Source organism: Cydia splendana, chromosome 14 (assembly GCF_910591565.1).
Source record: "Cydia splendana chromosome 14, ilCydSple1.2, whole genome shotgun sequence".
NCBI lineage: Eukaryota > Metazoa > Arthropoda > Insecta > Lepidoptera > Tortricidae > Cydia > Cydia splendana.
Window position 1 is genome coordinate 2,941,383 of NC_085973.1, and position 17,771 is coordinate 2,959,153.

General features: G+C 36.3%; 1 protein-coding gene and 1 long non-coding RNA gene across 2 annotated transcripts in view; both read left to right on the plus strand.

Moving 5' to 3' along the window:
* LOC134797081 (kinesin light chain) overlaps positions 1 to 11,436 on the plus strand; it is a 43,399-nt gene extending 31,963 nt beyond the window's left edge. The window contains exons 10-13 of the mRNA XM_063769305.1: positions 3,767 to 3,876; positions 5,113 to 5,229; positions 8,875 to 8,946; positions 10,869 to 11,436. Coding sequence (XP_063625375.1) covers positions 3,767 to 3,876; positions 5,113 to 5,229; positions 8,875 to 8,946; positions 10,869 to 10,952 — 383 coding nt within the window. The 3' untranslated portion in view covers positions 10,953 to 11,436. The remainder of the gene's footprint in view (positions 1 to 3,766; positions 3,877 to 5,112; positions 5,230 to 8,874; positions 8,947 to 10,868) is intronic.
* Positions 11,437 to 13,708: 2,272 nt separating this feature from the next.
* On the plus strand, positions 13,709 to 17,771 carry LOC134797091 (uncharacterized). The gene is made up of 2 exons (XR_010145036.1): positions 13,709 to 14,023; positions 15,746 to 17,771. It is a non-coding gene; the product is annotated as an uncharacterized LOC134797091 (long non-coding RNA).

Consider the following 17,771-nt stretch of genomic DNA (forward strand, 5'->3'; position numbering starts at 1 on the left):
ATATTTTTAATTATTTTGTTCATAAGACAGGGTTGGGGTAACAGAAACATGTCAAAGTAACTGCAAGGTACTCTAAAGAGTCTTTTACTTTTATATTGTTTCTTTTGCACTACCTGACAATAAAATTTACCTTTTAATTCCGCTTATATTATTACGTTGCTTATTTTTAACGTTTATTTTTACCATTTCAGAGTACATAGCGTCATTAAATAAAAAGCAAAAAAAATAACCCGAGCTATATTAACGTAAGGACCGGCCGGAACATTCCCAATTGCATAATACGAATAATACTGAACGCTTGTTTAACTCGACTGTCTCGAATAGGGAATAGGCGCTAGGCAGGTTACCTAGGTTATTAGTAATTACTAAATCTTGACTCTTAGCCAATTGTAGACTTTCGTTTGGATTGGTCAAGGAATGGTCAACGTTAACCAGTTAGGATTTAAGAGAATTTATATATGTTTACGCGAAAAAGTCCAAACTTTTAGTAAAATATAGGCGCAGAATGTTTATTGATTAATATTAGGACGAATTAACAATTGCGCAACGGGTACTTAAGTCTCGAGTGGTAACTATTAGGTCATTACCTATGAAATTGGCGTTTTGTTCGGAGAATTTCAACGAAACACGAATTTCCATACAATTAATTTTGCGGATATTTTTTTGATGGCTAATTCAAACCAAACAAAATTTTTCCAGTAATTTTTGACACCTTTAAGGTATGTTTTCAATATCTCCATTTCTTGAAAATTGGTACCATTAGAAAAATATAAGTAATTTTAATACTCGAACCGACAGCACATGAAAAGACCTATTTTCAAGGCTTAATTCTGAACACTTAACAATAAAAAATAACAATTAATTGCTGTCAAGCAGTTTGGCGAAATCATATTGTAGTTTTATTGTAATTGTGTATGTACTTTTGTAAAAAGAAAAAAACTACGATCAGACTTATATCTATGAACAAAAACGCCAATTTCATAGGTAAGGACCTAATATAATTATTAGTCTACGAAGTCATATTCGAGAAACTTTGCGCGCACCGTGCTATTTAGTATATTTATTTTACTATGAGTCTATATTCTTGTTGGAAACTAATCTTTCCTAACCGGTTGACTGTTACCATAGACAGTTTTTATTTAATTTAATAAGATAAGATTTTATTTGCAATTAATTTTGGCTACGGGGTGGAGGTTATTTTTATACTAAATACAGAATACCGATGCTCAAAATCCCAATAGCATGATTGTTTTTTTTAATAATTTTAATGTATTTTAGTTTAATTATTATTTTATCGTATTATGTTTTATTTTTTTGCTACTTGGGTTTTGCGCGAATATCATTGGAGGCTGTTATTAGATATGCAATACTAATGAGTTGTTGTATATAGTAGAATTATATAAAAAAATATAAAAGCAAAAAATATTTGCATGATTTCGAATTAATTTGAAGTTAATAAATGTTCAATAATGATATGGCTGTAAGTTGGACGAAATTTGGTGCAAAATTGATAGTTTAATGCTAAATGATTATTTTATTTTTGTGATTGTTTTAAGCATAATTTTATTCAGTTCAATGCTGTTCCAGTTTTTAAATATTTTTGTGCAATGTTCTTCTGTCTTCTAATAGATCTCTTGATGCATTTTGTCTCGAATGTTGGCAGTTCGCTTTTAGTTGTTTGATTTAAGTATTTAGCTTGCCATTAGTGATTTTAGGAAGATTTTTTAGACAATTTAGTGCCTGCATTAATAGACATAACTCAAGAAAAATAGGCACCTCTCCTTACAGCTTGGCAAAAAAGAGTCCCTTTCAAACCAATATGTATAAGAAAACGACACGAGAGTGTTGCCACTTTTTAATTTCTACTCTTTTTTGCCAAGCTGTATGTTGGCTAACAACATGGGTGTAGTATTTTCTTGGGTATATAGTTTATTAATATGGGTCTTAGTTTAGGTAGTGTATTGAGTTTCGCAATAAGAAGCTTTTTAACTATAGCTACTTGATTTTATATAAAAAAAACATCCATCCATACTATAATAGATGCGAAAGTTACTGAATATAATTTTGATTAAATTTGGCATGTAGGGTGGACAATAAAAGCTATTTTAATTTGGAAAATTCACTCCCTGGTTCAGACCAAGGAAATGAAGGAATCCACACCTCCACTCGGATGACCACAGATATTATGTATTATTGCGTCCAAGGTGCCGAATAAATGCATACTAATTCTACAGAAAAAAAAAACCGGTCAAAATTATTATATGATTTTCAGAAGGTTAGAATTGTTACAAGCACAATAATACATAATAATATGGTTAAAATGTTGTTATGCAGAATTTCTTATTATAGTTAGGTTTCTTTATTTCAAATACTTACGTTGTAAGTTACTTTCACTTGACTTTGAACTTACGTTCGTAGAATCAAGTAAAAATAAGTTAAAATACAATCTCTGTTGCCTTTTCTGGATTAAAAGGGAAAGCAGTACGATTGTATAATTGTTATACAATAAAAATAGTCCAATGATTGTTGCCAATGTAGTTGTAAGTAGAAATGTGGCAGAAATAGTGCCTTTTATTATTGTATACAGGGTTCCTAATGAAAATGACAATACAAAATGTTACTGTTTTATAAATATATATTTGCTTTGTTGTTTCTAGTATTGATTTGGGGGTGAAACATTGAAAATAACTTTTCTTTCCATCTCTCGGCATCAATTATTCACCACACCAACGCGAGGAAAATACTAAATGTTTTTAACATTACAAATCAAATTCAAATGAATGTCATTAAATATTTATCATTCAAAATCATCACTTAAAAGTCAATTTGATCAGTTCAACTTATTTATCAGTTTTTGAAGTTCAAAGAGAACCTTTACAAGCTGGTGTGGTGAAAAGAACATGGTCCATTTTAAGTATATGTATAAAAATAGGATATTTTTTCTACTATTGGTCTTATGATAAAAGTAAACTCGTCGAAATCTAGTTCAAATAATTATTATATGATTTATATTATGTAAATGTGTACTCGCTCCCAACTCAATACAGCAACCATTACAATTTTATTATAACAATTATTTTATATCCTAACAATTTATTTTAATAGTTGATTTTATAATTTTTATCCGTTCTGGTCATTAAACAGAGGTCGTAAACACGTTTTATTTTCATTTCGAAACAACCCAAGTAACGAAGCAGCTGGTGGTTGTTTAAAAATGAACTTTAGGTAAGTGGCACAAGTTTGGATTTCGTGTGGCACAGGTAGGAAAGGCCATGATACTTGTTAATAACTGTTTGTTACCTATTATTATTAGTATTTTATCTTTTATTCTCTTTTATGTCTATCTGTGTCACACCTTCCCGACTTGTGTCACATTTGTAGATTTAATTGTGTAAAAATATAACTTGTATGACATAAATTTCATGTAAATTATACACTTTTTGAATTGCACTAATTTTATTCTTACATTTTAATACAGATTGTATCTCGATCAAAAACTCCTACAGTGAACTTACCTTATTTTTTAGATGTATCTGTTTTAATGTTAATCCATATAAGTTATCTTTTTCACATGAAAATTAATCGTATATTTTCATAGTCTGATCAATGAGACAATTATATTCCATTTTACAATTCTTCAGTTTACAATTTAAATCTACACTTAACAGTGTTAACTTAAATTACTAAATAAAATATCCCTCCAAACTTCATTGATCGGACTACTACCCCGATCAACACATCCTTCTAACCAGCTAAAACATTTCAGGCGACAACAAGCCCATCTGGCAAGTGGCGGAGGAGCGTGAGGAGAACAAACATCTCCAGAAGGAGAATGCGCCGTACGGAGAATATGGCGGCTGGCATAAAGCTGCCAAGGTATTCCACAATGTACATATTACTTTCTATCTTTATTAGAGACTAATGTGTGTGTAGTTGTGCTTTGTCTTTATATTGTAGTCTTATAAGAACAGACATCTGTAAGGAGAACGCGCCGTACGGAGAATATGGCGGCTGGCATAAAGCTGCCAAGGTATTCCACAATGTACATATTACTTTCTACCTTTATTAGAGACTAATGTGTGTGTAGTTGTGCTTTGTCTTTATATTGTAGTCTTATAAGAACAGACATCTGTAAGGAGAACGCGCTGTACGGAGAATATGGCGGCTGGCATAAAGCTGCCAAGGTATTCCACAATGTACATATTACTTTCTACCTTTATTAGAGAATAATGTGTGTGTAGTTGTGTTTTATCCAATAATAGTTGCGAAAGAAAGTATTATTTAACAAATACCCTAAAATTTGGCCATCTTTTGGGGCCCGAGCAGGAAAATATCTTCGAAATTAAAACAAATAAGGCAAAGTAATAAATGTGCAAGTAAAGTAAATAAGGCAGCTGCTATAGAGCTTATATTTCTATCTTACCTACCACCTTGTTTAATGTGTTGTATAGTTGTGCTTTATCCATTGTAACACTAAGTACATAACAGTTTCGCGGGAAAGAATATATCTAAAAGAAAACGCGCCATGCCGAAAATATGGTGACTGGTATAAAACTGCTCAAATTTTTTTGGTTGACTTGAAAGGGTCCTTCACAGTTGGTTTGATAGTCATTAAGTCGGGATCTAATGATGGGATCCTGGAGACATCGTGGGAATTCTTTACGTGTAGTGATTTGTGTATTTTTATAGTAACATTTTCTCTCGTAAAGCGACATTTGGTGAACAGGGACTGACTGATGAAGACCATAAAATATTGGCATACTGTTTGAAGTCGGGTCATATTTTACTACAAATTATTAATCTTAGTTTCACCTTGGGCATACTTTCGTATGTCTGTCCGATTGTTCTTTCTACACGTCGCATAATCTCGACCAACTCTCGTGAAATATTGTGAGTTTATTGATATAATAGCAAACATGCGCCAACCTCGCACAATCTGTCGCTAAGTTACTTGTGCAGACCCGAGATTATATCTTTTTTTTTCTTCGAAGTTGGACTACACAGTGTACTATAAATCGGTGTACTCGTATACTGTTAACAAGGTGACAGAACCACTAGTTGTCGTGAATAAGAGTTGAGCCAGTGAAGCTACATATGTCACGTTCCCCGCAGGTGGACTCGCCGACGGTGACGACGACGCTGAAGAACCTCGGCGCGCTGTACCGGCGCCAGGGCAAGTACGAGGCGGCAGAGACGCTCGAGGACTGCGCGCTGCGCAGCAGGAAGGAGGTACGCCACGCACATATACGCTCACAATACACCCGATACGCATTTACGGGTGCAGCCCCGCCGACAACCCGCTATTCCATACTGCCTAACGCCATTTGACTATCATTATTCTTTCATTGATACGTGTTAACTTGTATTGTACTCGAGAGTAGGCCAAAGGTATGGTGTAGTCTTTTCGAGCGATGGCGCCATAACCTTTGGCGCACAGTCGAGTAAATGGCGTTAATTTCAATATTTAACAAATTAACACATATTTGTAAAATAATAAGGATCAAAATAAAATGGCGTTTTAACAGTTTTCATCTTTTGTCGAAAGATAGCAGTAAATTTACAGTGGCTACATAATTTACTTTGACAATCCGCCTCAATACACTCTTCTCTTTGCTCCAACGAAGGCGTAATTAAAGTGACAGAGAAAAATGCCAGCAATTTGCGAACTTCGATTTTCGCGGTGATAGCCCTGGACACCGTGGAAGCAAAACGCACGCTCGATGCTGACGCCGAACACCATACGTTTGTTCGGTGTGGACGTTCGTTCGTGCACGCGAAGGGGGTACGTTTCGTAACCGAGGCGTAAGTGTGCAGCGTTGTGTAAAACGTTCAAATCCCTTACATTAACGTTTGTTTAACATGTACGGACGCGTTGGTTAAGTGCAATCGCGTGGGTTGCAACCTCAAATGCGTATGGGCTTACAGATGTAGTGCGTAATTGTTTTCCATCGTACTTTCTCGGAAACTTCGTATTTGTCATGCTACTTCAGTCAACGTCAGTACTTTTTGTACCGAGACTGACTGACATAGCAAGACACGTTCGTACGTTACCGTGAAAATACGATGGAAAATATTTATGCACTACAAGTGTACATGATGTACGATTCACATTACGTCTTTGAGTTAAAGGAATTGAAACCTTAGATACAGCAGATGCAGTCATTATTTTAGTGACACTAAAATGCACTTCATCCGATTGATGTAAATCGTACATAAGAATAGCATTTCACATTGCCACATATATAACAGTTACTTATTGCGATGACGTACGTGACCTTGTCAAAACAAATTAACGTAAACATAGTATAAAATTATAACGGGCAATTTCTTAGGAATTTCAGCAAGTGAAGTGCCATTCTTCTACATCACAGGAAACAAAAATTTTTTTTTAAACTTTTTACACTCTGTCTTTTTAGCGAACTCCATAATCAATATATTCTTTTTTATTTACATTTTAATACACAATTATATACTTTTTTATATTCCAGATTTAATTAAGTAAACATTTTATTTATGCTTCCCAACACGCAATATATCTTCTTATTATGTATGTACGAGTATAATACGTAGTTCGCTAGCGACGGGGCACAGTTTAACACGATTTTATTTTACGCTGCCAGCAAGTGGCGCGTGTTCAACAAGTAAGTTCTGTGATAGAGCTACCGACACTTATGTATCGTCCTTAAAATAAGTTTTGAGTTTTTTTTTGTATATTTTGAGTACGTTTTTGAGACTAAGGGCTTGATGCGAGAACTCGCATGCGAGTTTCATTACATTGCGGGTTTTGGTTAGTGTCCGACCGAAACATGTTTTTTTGCCGAAACCGAAACCGAAACCGAATGTTCGGCTTTGGCTCTAGTTTCGGCCGAAACCGAAACCGAAACCGAAACTTTTGAAGACTTGTTAAAATCGTTGAATAAATGTCATAAAACCGCTTTTACAAACATATTATGGGGCTGTCAACACCCAATGTCCTTGAAATTGATGTTACTTAAGCAGTTTTTTAAGAAAATTACTAGAGTTAGACCAAGATAATTCTGCAACGATTTTGATAACACATGCAGTGCAAGTGTTACTTTAAACGTCAAAACTTCTATGAAATTATGACGTATAAATAACATTTGCACTAGTAGCACTGCGTATGCTATCAAAATCATTGCAGAATTTTCTTGGTCTAACTCTATTCATTCACCAGTCAAGCTAACGTATAGATACAGGGTCAACCAAAAAACCAACCAAAAACGCGAGCGCAGCGAGCGCAAAATTTTTTGTTAATAATATCGCAAGGCCGGGTACCGATCTTCACCTGGGCCTAAAAGTCCGAAGTGCCCCAGTGAGGCGAACTTTCATGTGAAGTCAAAGCCGTGCTTCAGGCTTCAGGATAAGTAGTTAAGCACAACCAATGTCCATTGTATTAAAAAGCGAGACCGCAGGCCGAGCATGGCGCAGCGAGGCCAAAGGCTAAGCTGAAGTAGAGGACATGTGGAACACAAACCAATGGTAAATTGAGGTAAAAAGTGAGGCTAAGGTCGAGCATTTGTATGAAAAACTGTACTGGGGACACTTATAAGGGTTTTTTCTTCGTTTTAATCAATAGTCAGCTGTTCATGCAGCTTCGCAAAATATTAACTATTGAGAAAATCAACTTTGCGGCATTAGTTGAGCGTAGCCTTTAGCCTCGCTTAAAATTTGCCATTAGAGGTAGATAGAAAAATGACTGAATAAGTGAGTGAATAAGAGCGAAAAAGACATCGTTAGACTCGGGCCGAGCTAATACTCGGCCAACGGCTACGTGCGGCAGTGCTATCTCATTCACTCCGATACAATTAGACAGTTTGCGCGTTATAGGTATTGACAGCCTCTTAAGACTGCGTCGACCGTCCAGTGGCGCTCTCATTAGTCGAATTGTGTTTTATAATAAACCAATTAATTTCTGTACTTATACATGAATCAGTATATGTAGGTATGTATTAATATTGTTGTCCTACTTATTCCCCAACTTTTGGTCTTTGTCCGAAGTACTATTTCGTAAGTTTCGGCCCGGCCGAAAGGTTCGGCCGTTTTTTGGCCGAAACCGAAACTACAGCCGAAACATGATTTTTTGGCCGAAACTGGCCGAAACCGAAACCGAAACCGAACCTTCGGTCGGACACTAGTTTTGGTCGGTCGATTGAATTGGACGTACCTAAACGACAGTCCGCAATGTAACTAAAATCGCATGCGAGTTCGCGCGCCGTCTAAATCAGCCCTTAATACAATTTGAGACGTCAGTGCCATTTTCTCTCTCGGTAGATATGTCAAAGGTGTACTGTAAAAGCGGTGTTAACTTTTATAACATCTATAACAGGGAAAATGGCATAATTAAAACTGACCTGATCACCTTTGGCTAGTTGAAAACTTTAGTGGGGTAGGTAGCTAGACTAATCAGTGTAATTCCTACCTACGTGACGTGTAAATCGTGCCCTGTAACAATTTATTTAATTCTTACTCCAGTCGTAGGTAATTTAGTTTATCGTTTACTCATAGATTCTTCTAAATACAAGAATATTTTTGCAGTAGATTGTTCCTTGTGTAGTTATTTAACTCCTTAACTTTTATTTCAAATTAGGGTGACAGTAATTCATAAAGAGTTAATTCTCCCTAGGTGAACAACTTTTAGTAATTATGCTATTGTTTTGTTTAGGAAGTCTGGAAATTCGTTTATCATTATTTTACCTCTATATAATTTCTAAAATGTTTTAATAAATTCAATGAATTTTTCTAATGTGTTGGATGTTTGAAATTGTCAAGACTGTTCGCGTCAGTTATTACTCGGTTGTTCGACGACGTATGTCATTGTTCTATCTACCCGTGTAACACTGGGGTTGTGTTCAGGCGTTGGACATCGTGAAGCAGTCGCGGCGTCGCCCCGGCCGCGACGAGCCGCCGCCCGACCACCACGACGAGGTTCGCGAATAAACCTTCACCGCGCACGCAACGCAACACATACGCACTGTTTGACTGTTCATGTCATACTTTGGTCGGTTTTATTACGTGAATTATAATAATTCTTACAAGTCAGTATTGACTTAACTTTTGGTACGCTTTAGCACTGACTTAAGCATGTTAACATGTTTTGACCAGCCATTTGACTTTAGTTATTAATACCAAAAGTGCCTCAACCTCGAAGCGTATCTCTAGATGCACACATTTTCGTGTCTAAAATTGGTGTACTTTAAATCAGTGTACCGAAGAGAAGAATGATTATAATTCACTGTAAAGTCGACGTAAATAAGAAAATTTTTTAAGTTATAAATATGTTAAAATTCAAAATTCAAACGATAAATTTTGCTTCGAGTGACACAAAATGCTTTTGGTTTCATCTATGAGGAAAATTGATTCTACATATTTGTTTTATTCCTTGCTTATTAGTTTTCCTCATATTTTTGAAGTAAAAATAGTGTTATGTGTTGGTTCACGTATGACGTTGCGTTGTGTTGCTGGATGAAGGCTCAGCTGTCGCGTCTTCTGCTCGTTGCCGGATGTTTGTGCGGTGTTCGCTTTCATTCTGTCTATCTGTCTGTCACTTTGTTTATGGCAGAAATTGTACGAGCTTTGACTGTGTGATAACCTAAAAACTGATGTATAACGAGATTGCACATAGCTCATTTGCTAAATAAGCTCGGTTTTTACAATGTAGAAATTCAAGACAAATTCGTGCTTTGAATTTTACAGCTAATAGATGGCGCTGTACGGCTCCGTAGACTATACGGTAACTCTTGTCAAAAGTTGCCATTTGACAATTCAGTTACTTATCACAAAACATAACCGTACAGCGCCAACTACTCTAGCTGTAAAACTCGCAAGCACGATTTTTTCTGAGACTACTTATTTCATTTGGTGTTTAGCAAATGAGGACATGTAGGTATAACATTTTGCACACATGTCAGAGACTCACTTTGGGTTTAATGTATCATTGTTTGAAAAAATAAAAGATAGATAAATACATTAACTGGGGTGATAATACGCATGACAGCACTGTATGATCAATAACAATGAAAACACACTATCATTGTCACTAAAACATCACGTTATACTAATAAAAATGTACTTAACAGAATTAAAGCGAACTAACTGTCATCATTGCACATGTTTCGTCTCATTCGTTCCCAGCACCGTGGGTCGCACCGTCTCTCTCTTATCGACCTTATCGTATCTCATGAAATCACAGGACTTTCCGATATAATCACAAAACCATGGTCACCCTACACCGCTGGTCTGATTATAATGTGTACTTCATTATCGTAGTGCTTTTATGTATATTCTCTATTTATAATTTATTTGTGTTTCTAATTTATTATTTCGTTTTATAGATCTGGTTGTGCGAAATTATTCCTTTTATTTAAGAAAAGATTGAGCTCGAATGTTTTCAAGTGCTATGTTAGATATTATATATTTTCGGCTCTATTTGACCAAACTGCAATATAGGCCTCTATTTATCATTGTTAATGTGAAAAATCTCTCTATATTAATTAGTTCCCACTATTTTTATTTTTTCATTTACCCTCCTTATTCCAAATTAGTCAAATCCAGCCTTAAGATCTTTTAAATATTTTCTCCTGTAAACACAAAACTATGACCGAGTTACTAGATTCTGTATCTTTATATCCCCTTTGACTCCTAACAGACTATTATTTCTAAACTGGGTATATGTGGCTTTACGTATATAAAAACCTTTCCATTAGAAAAGGGTCCTTATCTCTATGTACATAAGGTCCCTTGCGGAAAGCCACATTTTTAATTTCGCACTATCAACGCACACACAACACCGTTTACTTCCACGCTTCCACCTTTAATTTGCGTTAAACTTTATGTTTTGTTTGGTATAGGGTGCGAACCCGGCGAGCGAGCCCCGCATGAACCTAAAGTCGAAGCTGTTCAATGCGCTAGGCATCAACACGCAGCAGCCGTAGTTAGTTAGTTAGTTAGTTAAGTTAGTTTAAGTCACGCTTGGACGCGGGTGACGCTTGGCGAGGTGTAAGTTACATTACCCGACTGCGTGAAGCAGAGGAGGGTTGTGAATGTGTTCGGTCGATTCGGCAGGAAAATATTGTATACTTAAGCACTTTAAATTCGCAATAATACGACAAAATTGGGTCGAATATACTTACTTAAATACGCCAGCAGGACAGTTTCAGATATTTTTGACCTGATTTATTTTTCTTCGTTTGAATTACCAGTCGAGTCGATGTAATACACTAATCACTAATGTAACGGTTTTGGTAAGAGCTGACTTTTGGTAGCAATTTTGGATGCTGATTTTTTAATATTTATTAATCCAATATACTAAGCCTAATGGAAGAAGGAATACTTACCGAATGGCGCCGAAAGCCAGTAGGACAATCTGAGCCCACGTACGCGACGTATGCAATGCATTGCGAAATCTGGACCCTAAAATTTGTCTGCTTAGAAACATACTTGGCATGCGTTGCGTTTGACAAGTGTGTTTCTAAACATACAAATTTCAGGGTCCAGATTTCGTAATGCATTGCATACGTCGCGTACGTGGGCTCAGATTGTCCCTACCTTTATGGAAGTGACAAATTGTGTTATTAAAATGTCATTCTATGGAACTTGCTATGTAAACAAACCGCCATATTCAAATTGTCTCTGAATTATGAATTTACTAGTGACTTTTGTTTACATAGATAGCAAGTTCCATAGAATGACACTTTACACATGTATCTTTTTGTTACGAAATCAATGTTTCAAAAAGAAAACCGGGCAAGTGCGAGTCGGACTCGCGCACGAAGGGTTCCGTACCATAATGCAAAAAAAAAAAAACGGTCGCCCATCCAAGTACTGACCACTCCCGACGTTGCTTAACTTTGGTCAAAAATCACATTTGTTGTATGGGAGCCCCATTTAAATCTTTATTTTATTCTGTTTTTAGTATTTGTTGTTATAGCGGCAACAGAAATACATCATCTGTGAAAATTTCAACTGTCTAGCTATCACGGTTCGTGAGATACAGCCTGGTGACAGACAGACGGACGGACGGACGGACGGACGGACGGACGGACAGCGAAGTCTTAGTAATAGGGTCCCGTTTTACCCTTTGGGTACGGAACCCTAAAAATTACAGTGATACTTATTGTATCGCGGACTTAAATGTGTTAAAAATTAGGCCAATTCAATTGTCACTTACACCTAAGCACTCGCTCATTATAAAGCAACCCGCGTCCCATTATGTCGCTCACACGTTTCATTTTGTCGGGCGCGGAGCATGCACCCGCCGCGCCAACACAAAATAAACTGTGCTAGCACGTCTACTAGCTTAGATCTATTTATGTTAGCATGCTTAAGAATAATTTTATGAAACAAATCGAAAAATATATAAAAAAAATATGTAACAAGAGAGATTTTATCGAAGATGAACCGTCCGGAGTATTGCAAATTTATTATTTAAGGTGCGGATTTTAACAAATTTTATAATTATGACTTTAATAGTCGCGGTTATAAACTTACCCAATTTTTTATTTTATTCGTATGTTTCGGCCGCATTTTACCAACATAATTAAGTTGAAATTGCATTTATTTAATTGTGGTGTGGAATCAATATTATAATTAACAACGATTTTATTTTTATTCACTTTCGATTTTAATTTGCTGATACTTCCAGTGCTCTTTGAAGAAGAACGCATGATTGTGTTATTTTGTGAACGTTTTATTTATTTTATTGTTTGCGATGCAGAATCAAAATGGATACCTATTTAAATTATCAAATTATCAGTTTTAATAAATAATGCTTACATAATGTCATTCCAATGTTAGTGTGTATCGGTCTAAGCTTTATGTTATGTGAGAGTAAGTGATATAGTATAATATTTTTATATACATTGAAATGTTTCTATTTGTATGTGGGTGCTGCTTGTGAATGCAATTTTTTACTCTATGTACACTAGATATATTTTACAAGAGACATGCAGATTTAAAACAATTCTAAATACCAGGAATCTCTAGTACATTGGCGCTGTCACAATAATTTAAATTATTGGTTTCTCTTTTATGTCTCGATATCACATCGATCTTAATTTTGGTAATTTTTAAACTGTTAATAAATATTTATGTAACATTTTGTTTAGTTTTTTTTCTTTCGTTGTTAAATATAAAAAAAAGTCTCGTAAGTTAAGAGTTCGCAAAAGGTGAGTCTACAGTGTTATGCAATTTATAGCCCACAGAGTAAAATATTCAAAAATAATTTACACACTTGTTTAACCATTTGACCGCGAAAACTGACGTGGCGGCTACAGCCCAATATCAATTATCAACCTTCGTACATTCTAATAAGGTTCACTATCGTCGCGCACTATACGCGTTCAAATGATCAAAAACATTTTTCTTCATTAGGTACTCAACACACTTAACGGCTTTCGCTGTTAGTTGTAGAAGCATGTAGGCACCTCAAATCATTTCCATGATTTCATATCAAAATCACACGCTACATTACATTGTAGTAATAGTTACTTTACATGTTGTCACGTAGTTTGAATCATTGGTGTTTTACAATTGGACTTCGTTTCTTAGTTTGGAAATTAATTAACTCTTTTTTTTTATGACATGAAAATAGATAAGTTTTTCATTTGGAAACTTGATAGTAAAAACATCAAGTATTACTTGATTTATGGTGTACTTACTTTTTTTGTACTGCCACCTTCATAATTTTAGAACATCCCCATAGACTTGAGATGTAAGAAGGTCAAATTTTCTCTAATTGGAAAAAAGTTGCCTCCCTTAAAGTTGTTGACCTTGAAAATTCTAACCTCAAAATGGAACCTAACCTTAAAAACCCATACGAATTTTTAGTTGAAACAAAATGGAGTGTAAATTGCATAACACCGGCGCGGCAGGAGGGGCGGGAGGGGGAGACGGGTTTCTCGAAACTGCGCGAGTCGCTGCGGCGGTCGTCCGCGCGCTTGCTCGGCCGCCTCGCCGGGCGCCACTCCGCCTGTCTGCCGGACGTAGACTACACTGATCCTGAAAGGTAAACCTTGGGTGTGCTGGTTCACAGACAAGACATCCTCCAGACTGAGCATAGTAGCTCTAACCCCTCTGCCACGCATACGGTAGTTTTACTCCATTTTCGAGTCGAAAGTGTCTTTGTGTGATGTCCGTGTCTTTGAACGGACCAATCACGGCACGGGACCTCGCTCACCTCGTCCCCCGCACCCCCGTATTTTTGGCAGCATCGGTTTCATGAAATAATTGCTCTAAACTCCGTCTAGAGGATTCCTAGTCTATGTGCTGGTTAAATGGGGTTGGCAACTGTGAAAGGTTTTTTTTAGTGTCAGCAGGTTTCCTCTTTTGTTTCTATGAGATTTGGTTTAAGGTTATCTCAGATCCATTAAAAAAAAGATAATATTGTTGTAGATGGTCAAGCAAATCTTGTCAGGCGGCAAATTTGAAAAATGTAGGTGCGAAGGGATATCGTCTCAGAAAATTTGAATTTCGCGCCTTTTTTAGGGGAAACCTATGCTGGCGCCCTCTGATAAAAAAACTTCTACCGACCAACCCCATTAAGTTATGGCCATAGCAGTGGTATAGGTAAACTCAAATTGTTCAAGTACACTCGGCTCTCGACACGATTGTTTCGAACCGTCATTCAAGCTGGTTTCACACGGGGACAGTAGAGTAGAAAGTATGTAATAATTTGAACGCGCCTAACAAAAGCGAAGCCGTGAACGCGATTCGCGCTCGAGTATGGAGTGGGCTTTCCGTTCTCTGCTTCAGTCTTCTGCTCCAGTGTGAAAGCAGAATAAGGCACAATATAGTGAGCGAGAAAGGGAAAGTGTCATATGTTAGAGAGGGTCAACATAATTCGTGACCTTCCACTGTCTAACGTCGAGTTTCTGACTGAGAATCTGTAGGTACTTACATATGCTATCTATGTCTAGATACTCTAGATTATCATGCTATGGCCACACAAAGAAACCAACACAGCACATAGTTATATCGTGCTAACCTGTGGAAAGTTTGCACGTCGAATGGTAAATTTTACAATGGAGGTGTGCTGAATGATATATCTGCATATATATCATAACACAACACACGACAATTTCATGGGTTAATATTCTATAGTTATAGAGACCACAGATTTGTGAGACCAAGAAAAGTCTGCAACGTTTTGATAGCATACGCAGTGCAAGTATTATTTATACGTCATAATTTCATAGAAGTTTGACGTTTAAAATAACACTTGCACTGCGTGTGCTATCAAAATCGTTGCAGACTTTTATTGGTCTAACTCTAACCGCTTTCGAATAATGGACATGAAAGCGTGTCATACGCAACAGCAGTTTGCTGTGCTATCTCTTACCCTCTACTAGAATACGGGGCTGACATATTTTAAAACCCTATAAAAGGGATATTTTCCCAGTTTAGCTGGTTTCGTATTTCCGATTACTTATTATAAATATGCTATGCTAATGAAGGTAGAAGTTTTACAAATGTAATTACCTAACTATTAAAATTATAGATAACTTTGGGAATGTGCAAGTTAAGCGTAAGCAATGTACCTACCTACGGCATGGCTTGCATTTGTTTCGTAATGTTCCTTCTTGGAGTTTCTTCCTTTCTTCACAAACATTTCAGTAAGTTTTTTTTTATTTCGTTTCTTTTCATAACAAACTTTTGTGTACCAAGGAGTCTAAAATGTTTCTTTATTCAAAAACAAAAGACTGTTTTAAACTAATATTGAATTTCACAGCATGAAGCGCGCAAGCTCCCTATCCGCGCTCAGTAACTCCGAGACGCCAGACAACCGCCGGTAGCAAGCGAGCAAACTGCGCAGCGTAGTCAGCTACACCACCCTCACGTTCGTGAGGATTTTGGCTCTACAGTCGTGACCCTTAGTCTAGACGCGGAAATAAAAAAATAACTGTCAAACTTGGCGGGAATTTGCGTTTTGATACTGCATATAAGAATTTTAAACTGCCGGGAAGTTTTATTATTTTTGAACGATACAGACAATTATAGTTTTTTTTTAATTGAGATATTTTTTTTATGTTTTCAAAAAACAAATTCCAGCCTATGAAACCATTCTAGGAATAGGTTATAGTTAGTTTATAAATGAATATTCACGCTTGTTACAATAAATGCATTGCGTTTTTGAAAAACGATTTGAAACCGTTGCGATTTTTTTAAAGTGGCGAAAATTTAATTCAATGCAAAGTATTAAGTACCTATACTTTTTTGTACAATAAAGTGAACATTACTACTACTAGACTAGGTACTTACCTACTTAAGTAAACAAATTATTTCCTCACCCCTACTGTTTGCTGATTAAGGTTTAAAATCGTTTGACAAATCTGTGGCATTTTTAGCTTTAATACAACGCAATACAAGTGGAAACATGAGAGATATGAGTAGGTAGAGTCTGTTTAGTGTGGTCGTTCACATCGAAAAGAACCTTACTACCTTTTTGTACCGGGCGAAAATGGACCTTACTGTATAAGTAACCTGCACGACTACCACGAGTTGGCATTTGACATATACATTAGCGACTGCGTGAACTCGTTCGCATCCCCTCTCCATCTCACCAATACATCAGTGCGAGCGAGATGGTCTGCGATCGAGTTTACACAGTCGCTCACGTAAACGTCAAGTGTTGACTCGCGGTACGGCTACTAATAGGAATACTGAGGGCCTACCGCGAACCACGTTCGACGTGTTGCCTCTCTGTCGCACGTGTAAATTCGTACGTAAGTGTGACTGGGAGGCAACACGTCGAACGTGGGTCGCGGTAGGCCCTCTGGACTGTAAAACAAAATATTTCTCATTGTTTTAAGTATAAAAAGATACAATAATAGCCGCTTTAAGGTGCTTCTGGATTTGAATGATCATAATATGTAGTTATTTACAATACAAGTGCGGAAAAGAGGAAATTCGAAACGAGTGGCGATAAATTAAAACACGACCGAAGGGAGTGTTTTAAATCGACACGAGTTGCGAATTACCTATTCGCACGTGTATCGTACAACATTTTACAGTACATAATAATGGCCCTTTAAACTTTTGACATACGCACGAAAAGTGCTATTTTACGCACTAGTGCGGGAAAATAGGACCATATGTACTGTAAATAATCTTTTATTGCTGAAGAATGCTATTTTAATAGGATCTTGTCGAAAGGTGTGGCTTATCTAAAGTGATCGCCTTTTTTTATTCACTCGTGCAAAGCTTCTAGTAAGTAATATAATGATATTTTCACCCACTCCGTTTTTCACATTGCGTTGGTTTCATTCCGTAGAGTTAGGTAAAGCCTGTGGCGAAATGTAGAGTGTTTATTAGTAATTTTACTTTTTAAACCAGTTGCTTTAAAGTGTCAAACAAATGCTAAGCATCTTGCATATTATATGGTTATCAAAGTATTAGGTAACTGAAATAAAATTCCTCAAAAAATCGATGGCTAGCTAAATAAATAGACAGGATTTTACTTTTGCGAGTTTACTTAATTTTATAGTTAACAAATGCACACAAAATCAGTCTAAGTTTTATTTCGTACCTTATAAAACTATGATAATCTTCAATGTCGCTTTAGGTACCTACGAGTATACATTTGGTAAAATCACGCAAAGAATTATAAAAGAAAAAATATTAGTTCCTAGGCATTTCTAATTATGTGTATAATTTATTCTTGAGTAGTTAAAAATATGCTGCTTTTGTGACACCAACATTAATGGATCTCGATTTTTTTAGTATGAAAAATTATTTTAAATAAACTGTTGTATGAA